This window comes from Acipenser ruthenus, chromosome 47 (genome assembly GCF_902713425.1).
Source record: "Acipenser ruthenus chromosome 47, fAciRut3.2 maternal haplotype, whole genome shotgun sequence".
Lineage (NCBI taxonomy): Eukaryota > Metazoa > Chordata > Actinopteri > Acipenseriformes > Acipenseridae > Acipenser > Acipenser ruthenus.
Window position 1 is genome coordinate 7,510,454 of NC_081235.1, and position 7,195 is coordinate 7,517,648.

The following is a 7,195-nucleotide window of genomic DNA, read 5'->3' on the forward strand; positions in this document are numbered from 1 at the left end:
CATTTATTTTTATATAGCAGCGTGCCGGGCTGCCCTGAGGCTGAGGTGTATCCTCAGGAGCACTTTCCTAATTACATTACGAACACAAATCTCTAAATCTGCTGCAACGTTAGTTCTTATTCGAAGAGACCCTGCAATTCAGGAACATGGATTAGAGAGAGAGACATAACACACACACACACACCCAGGCCAAGCCCAGACACTGGAGCACAGCCAGGACTCAGAGCAGGGCAGCGGGGTTGAGTATCTGCACCCAGAGGCCCAGCAGTGTAGGGGTTAACACAGACAATGTGCCGGGCAGGCAAGCAGGCCCGGGGGTCAGGGCCTGGGACAGAAGCAAAAGATGCAGGCCACCGCATTCCTTTTGTGTGTGTGCAGCTCAGCAGCCCACTCACTGCTCTTTGACTCCAACGTCCATATAAGGAAGAGAGCGCCATGGCAACCACAGGGCTTGAATAGCAGTGTCAAATCCCTGAGCACAGAGACTCACTCACTCACACACACGCACACACACAAACAGAGAGCGAGAGAGAGAGCGAGAGAGAGAGAGAGAGGGAGAGGGAGAGGGAAAGAGGTTATCTGGCTGGCCTGTTCTTCTTTTCAGTTCATTTAATTTATTCTCCCAAAGCAAAAAAAAAAAAAAAAAACTAATCTCTCTAGCATTCTCTGGCCACTGGCTGACTCACAACACAACACTGGACGGCCGGCACTACAGTGGCTGCTTCTGTCTGATTAACAGGGACCAGAAAAGAGAGAGAGAGAGAGAGGGAGAGAGGGAGGGTGTCACACAAGGACACATTCGATAAACAGTGAGCTTTCGCCTTTCTAATTGAGAAACCAAGACAGGGTTTGTCTTGTTTTTTCTGTTTTTTTTTTGCAGGGAAGGAACAGAAGACTCTCCTGCTGTGTGTGGAATGAGCTGGAGTGGCTGCCGCAGCGTTAGGCCTTGTTTTATTACAAACAAGCCCTAGAACACAGAAAGGAGTTCCTTGAACTTTGCTCCTGTTTGGACACACACACAGATAGCTGTTTCGCTGGATTTCTGAGGCCCTGATAAGCTGTTTTTTTTTTTTTTTTTTACAATCTTCTGGAGAGAGCTGTGCTTGTTGGGGACTAAACGAAGGCAGACTTCAGTTACTGTGGTTCTCGGAAGTGACCTGGAAGACAAAAAGAAAACTGAAAAAGGGTAGAGGAAGTTTGGGTACACGTAGGATTTTTCGACAACAAACAACAGTGGAAAAATGGAGACAGAATTTTTGTCCTTTTTCTGAAGGGAAAAACTTCCTGGGTGAAAAAAAAAAAAAGTTTTAACTTTTTTTTTTTCCTGTTTTGTGGAAAACAGCCTTTCCTGTCGAGTGAGAAAGGGGCGTAGTAAAGCGATACTGGCTTCTGTCAGATTTCAAGATACTTCTTTCCCCTTCTCGCAGAAGGAACTGGTTTGACTCGTTCGTCAGAGGTTTGGCTTAACCCCGCTGAACCCTGTCTTGCTTTCGTTCAGTTGCGAGGAACTTTGCTGGGGCTGTGCAGTTCAGTTGAATTTATTGTTTCCTGTGAAAAGCAGTTTATGCCTGTTCCTTACACTGTGAACCTGTTGTGCTTGAAGAGCAGAGGGTAGGGGCAGTGAGCTGCAAAGGAGGCCAGCTAACTGACTGCAAAATAAGTAAGTTGGCTTAGGTGGTGGTTTGCTTGTGTGCAGGAGGACTGAAAAAGCTTTGGCTTTAGGGAATCTGCTCTGTCTTACCCCTTAAATATAGTTTTTAGCTGGTGTGTGTGTGTGTGTGTGTGTGTGTGTGTGTGTGTGTGTCTTGGTTCCTGGTGTGGTTGGTATTTAAAGACTGCAAGCTTTGTTTATCCAGAGTGATCTCTTCCTGATCTGAGCAGCACATGTGCACTTAGGCACCAGCGGTAAGCTTGGGGGAGGTTAGAGGACTCTTAACTATGGTGCACTAAGAGCACCTAGGGATTTGGAACACAAGCACAGTTAGAGAATCCTACATTTTGCACTACGGGATTAGACACTAGCTTGGGTCAATTGGGACTTCATTTGGTGCTGTAAACCCCTAGTCTGGACAACTAAAAGAAAACTAAAAAAGGAGCAGCCAGCAGAGACCACCACCCCCCCCCCCCCCCCTCCAGTTTGGACTCGGAGCGGTATGGCAATGGTGAGCGGGGGATGGGGCGACCCGAACGGAGAGACCAACGGCCTGGGAGAGAAGGGCTACCTGCGGGAGGATGAGGAGGGGTCCCCCCAGGCTGGGGGCAGCGATGCGGAGCCTGTGGTGGATGACAGGGGCTGTGTGGTGGACTGCGGGGTCTGCGGGGACAAGTCAAGCGGTAAGCACTACGGCGTCTTCACCTGCGAGGGCTGCAAGAGCTTCTTCAAGAGGAGCATCCGGCGCAACCTCAGCTACACCTGCAGGTAAGCAGCATGGCAAAGGCATAGCCACGCACAGGCTTGGAGGAGCCCAGGGTGGTGGTCACAAGGAGGGAGTGTGTGACAGCAAAAGCAGGCAATGCAAAAAATAAAATGGAAGTCTTTTTAGAAGGGTAGTTTATGCTCCCCCAGGACGGTAAACCAGACTGAGATGTGATTTAACCGCAAGCCTAGATAGACATCTGCGTTACTGGTTTCCTTAACCGTTGAAGGGCATTAGGTCAAACGTTTGCCTTGCTTTTGGTTTCGCCTCCTATTATATCATGCCAGCATTTGATGTTCTATTTAATGTTTCGCTCAGATACGACTGAGAGATCTTTATTAATAAGAACATGTTCGAGTTGCTTATAGAAAAGTGGGGGAATCCGAATGTATTACTGAACAAACCCCAGCATTCCTGTAGCTGCCCCCTTAGTACAGCAGCATTGCCACCACTGTGTCACTGCCGCGCTGCTGTTGAAGATAATTTTGCGAAATCTAAAAGCTGCCTAGAATCAAAGAAGTCTGGCATCAGCTGATATCTTAACAGTATAAGTTGTCCTGTGCCTGTGTTGTATACACTGTATTACTGGCCAGACCCCAGCCTGCTTAGCCTCCAAGACCTGATAAGATCAGAATCAGACAGTTATTGGTACAGGCAGTAAGACGTGTCCTCTGTGCTGGGCTACCATGAGGAAGCACCCATAAGCAAGCGAATAAACGACAGAGGCATGCTGCTGTAACAGGAGGAACGGTGCAGTCTGCAAGCAAGGACAGAAGTAGGCTTTACCTGCAAGGCAGCACGTCATGCAATGATAAAAACAGCTGCCCCCCCCCCCCTCCCCTCAGCTGCTTCTTCAGTGCAGCTTTGCTATGTCGACGCTGAATTTGTTTCTGTCTCCACCCCCAGATCAAACCGGGACTGCCAGATAGACCAACACCACCGGAACCAGTGCCAGTACTGCCGGCTCAAGAAATGCTTTCGGGTTGGGATGCGCAAGGAAGGTACTGAATCCAAAGTATGGTTCTGTGCCCAGACTGGTTCACTGCTTTGGGTTGATTCATTTTTCTCAGATGTTTTGTTTATCGCCCCTGTATGTTCTGCTCAGGCTGTCCCTGGAGAGGGCCTTGTTGTGACACTGACTGAGCCCAGAAACAGGTGTTGTTTATGGACAGCAGGAGCCTTGCTGTTCACACGTGACCGGGCTGGCTTATCTTACCTGAAGGTCAACCCTAACCGGCTGGAGCGAGAGCTCTGCCAAATACCAGAGCCTGTTTGTTACGCAAATAAAAGACAGAGAGACCTTGCGTACTGTTTGAACTCATGCCTGTTTCTCTGAATCACAGTTTTTAGTTTCTCTTTCAAAATTCCCATTACTTTAGTATAACGGTTAATTTAATGAGTTAAAACTTTTACTGCGTCCCGCTCATTTGCCAAGGTTCGTTCCAAATCTCTTGGTCATTTAAAGAACCTGATTTAAAAAAAGCTACATAAAGACGGTTTGGTATGGCGTGCCTCTAATGTGTTAACCCTCTGTGGTGTTCTGCATTCCACAGCCGTGCAGAGGGGTCGCATCCCTCCGTCCCACTTGGGAATCAGCCCCACATCCACCCCAGGGGGGGACTTCTTGAATGGACAGCCGGTCTCAGAGCTCATCTCCCAGCTCCTGCGGGCTGAGCCCTACCCCAGCGGGCGCTACGGCTCCCAGTACAACCCGCAGCAGGGGGGCAGCGTGATGGGCATCGACAGCATCTGCGAGCTGGCGGCACGGCTGCTCTTCAGCACCATCGAGTGGGCGCGCAGCATCCCCTTCTTCCCGGAGCTGCCCGTGTCGGAGCAGGTGGCACTGCTGAGGCTCAGCTGGAGCGAGCTGTTCATCCTCAACGCCGCCCAGTCCTCCCTGCCCCTGCACATGGCCCCCCTGCTGGCCGCGGCCGGCTTTCACTCCTCCCCCATGTCCGCGGAGCGCGTCGTGTCCTTCATGGACCAGGTGCGGGTGTTCCAGGACCAGGTGGAGAAGCTGAGCCGCCTGCAGGTTGACTCGGCTGAGTACAGCTGCCTCAAAGCCATCGCGCTCTTCTCCCCAGGTGAGGTGGTGCTTTCATCGTCACAGATAACTTATTAGAAACAGCCATTAAAGAAGATAGCTTCGGAATATTTCTTTCCTCATTTCTTAAGCTTTCGCGGTCTAGTCTGTGCCTGCTGCTTCACACGTTCCTTTGCCAGGGAGACGTAGTTTAGAAGAGACAATCTCGAAACTACGTCATGTAATGGGAGGGGCTGAAAATAATGACGATGATGATGACAGACAGGAGAGCAGCTCCTTGCACCTCATTTCATACAGTTGTTTTTCTTGCCAATCCTTTGAGAAGGTGACGCAGTGACACCTAGTGGTCCAAAGCTGCAACAATGCAATGTTTTTTTTTTCGTTTCCCTGTGAGGTTATAACAGGCAGTGAATGTTTGCATTACTAATATATATATATATATATATATATATATATATATATATATATATATATATATATATATATATAATGTGTCTGAGTGAGTTTTATGCCGATTCTTACACAAAGCCCTGTTTGGCTGTGTTGTAACCCTCTCTCTCCCCGTGTCTCAGACGCCTGCGGGCTCACAGACCCGGTTCACGTGGAGAGCCTGCAGGAGAAGGCCCAGGTCGCTCTGACGGAGTACGTGAGGGCTCAGTACCCGGGGCAGCCCCAGCGCTTCGGCCGGCTGCTGCTCAGACTGCCCGCGCTCCGAGCGGTGCCCGCATCCCTCATCTCACAGCTCTTCTTCATGAGGCTGGTGGGCAAGACGCCCATCGAGACCCTGATTCGAGACATGCAGCTGTCCGGCAGCTCCATCAGCTGGCCCTACGTCCCGGGGCAGTAACCTGAGGGGGGTGGGAGGAGCTGCCCCAGGGCAACATCAATATAGATACACTTCAGCACACCGGTGCAGTAACTACGCTGCTTTTAGTTTAGAGCGGAGGGGCGTGTGTATTATAAATGCAATTCCTTGGTTTTGTGTTAATTGCATCTTCCCCACTTTAGCCTTCGGTGAACTCTAAGCTGTATCAGACAGAAAGAGCACAATACTGACAGTAAAACTATTTGTCTGCTACATTCCCTAATTGTACTTTCTGAAGCCTACCCCCCCCCCTCCGTATGGTGTATATATCTAATCGCCTTTAAATACATGTTGTTAGAATCAGCTCCTTGAGTGCATGCTTGTATTTAAAAGTGCAAAGTGAATTCGCAGTAGTGCTAAAGAGTAGTTAATATCCCTGCATTCTGAAGTGATGTTGATGATGTCATAAAACAGGCTCACGCAGCTCCCTGAACAGACTTTAATACAGCTGGAGCCAAAGGGCAACACAGAGGGAAACTCTGGGGATTTTCAGGACTGTGATCCTTGAGGATCAGGGACAGTGGTTTGGGGCATTGTCGACCGCAAAAGAACTGCTGATACGAAACTGGTACAAAACACCGGATCTGCTATTGTCCAAACCCACAGGGTCACACAGGTTGGACTGGGGTTTAGAAGTAGGAACGCTGTCCGGAATGTCAGGATTGGTGCCGTTGCTTTGCCAAGATTAAAAGAACACTGCTTGGATTTAGACTAACTGGGAATTGTTTCTGATCCAATAATTCAGTTAATGCACTTCCCTGTTCGTTTCAAATAATCCAACAAATTGTGCTAGAGCTGGCCTTTTTAAAATCTGTATCCCTCTGGTTTGCAATGCCTTCAAATACTGCACTGCACACTACACTGGGCCCTGTGAACTCCCCCTCACTAACACACACCCTCACTGATCTGCACACAGCTCTGTGGACCCGAAGGTCTTCGCATATTCAGGACAGAGAATTTGATTAGCTGTTGCTTGGCTGCTTGATTCAAATAACGGTTGGACAGCTTTAGTAGAAAGTAAAGGGCGGATGGACTAATTGTCCCCTGTGCTTTCCGAGAGAGAGAGAGAGCCGAAACAGAGGCTGAGACTCAGGAGAAGACTCCCTGCAGGCCACACAAGAAGAGAAGAAATACTTGGAATGTCAGACTGACTTTTTTATTTTATTTTAATTTTTAAATCCCTTTGAAGCGATCAGAGGAATGAGCTCAAGAGTTTAAATCAACAGATCACAATGCGACCATTTCACGTGTTTAATACTATGATTGTGTGAAACTATTCATTCGATTTAATGCTTGTTCTTGGGTTTATTCTTTTATGTAAATTGTGACTCAGATTTCAGGGTTACAGGTCAAATGCAGACCCCCCCCCCCCCCCCAAATAAAACTTATTATGTCATTATTTTAGGTAAAGATATTTAGATTGAAGGACACCAAAGCACCCCCTTAGCGTCTACTGAAATGACTCCCTCTTTAAAACTAGACTGTAGCTTTACCCATGAAATTTGCACAGGAATGTTGCAGTTGCTCATGCATCTATCACAGATTCCCATCGTCTTTTACCATGGTTTACTGCACTGCTCTGCTATCATCCTGTACTTTCCCCATATTTTACTACACTTTGATTTTACCATGGTTTACTGCACTACAATTTGCTCAGTACTGGTGTTAAGTGAAGGGGTGTGGTGAGGAATTCACCAATCACATTGTGTGCAAAAGTGACAACTAATAATGTACGACTGAAAGCAATAAAAAATATTTTACATGGAAGAATGTGTGATTTTACTCCGGTGACGAACACATCATTTTGAAGGTATATAACTACTATAGATATAAAACCCAGCCAAGAATATAAATTACAGATGGCAGTAG

General features: G+C 47.9%; 1 protein-coding gene across 1 annotated transcript; it reads left to right on the forward strand.

The window, feature by feature from the left end:
* Positions 1–225: 225 nt before the first annotated feature.
* LOC117966205 (nuclear receptor subfamily 2 group F member 6-like) lies at positions 226–7,096 on the forward strand. Its single transcript, XM_059013941.1, has 4 exons — positions 226–2,419; positions 3,324–3,418; positions 3,971–4,501; positions 5,034–7,096. The coding sequence occupies exons 1-4, from the start codon at positions 2,154–2,156 to the stop codon at positions 5,306–5,308; spliced, it is 1,167 nt and encodes a 388-aa protein (XP_058869924.1). The 5' UTR covers positions 226–2,153; the 3' UTR covers positions 5,309–7,096.
* Positions 7,097–7,195: the final 99 nt, after the last annotated feature.

What these genes read in the sequence shown, in the direction of transcription:
- LOC117966205 (XM_059013941.1), top strand. Translation starts at nt 2,154, where the DNA reads ATGGCAATGGTGAGCGGGGGATGGGGCGACCCGAACGGAGAGACCAAC. An exon ending in AACCTCAGCTACACCTGCAG is followed by an intron (nt 2,420 to 3,323) that starts GTAAGCAGCATG and finishes CTCCACCCCCAG; the next exon opens with ATCAAACCGGGACTGCCAGA. An exon ending in CATCGCGCTCTTCTCCCCAG is followed by an intron (nt 4,502 to 5,033) that starts GTGAGGTGGTGC and finishes CCCGTGTCTCAG; the next exon opens with ACGCCTGCGGGCTCACAGAC.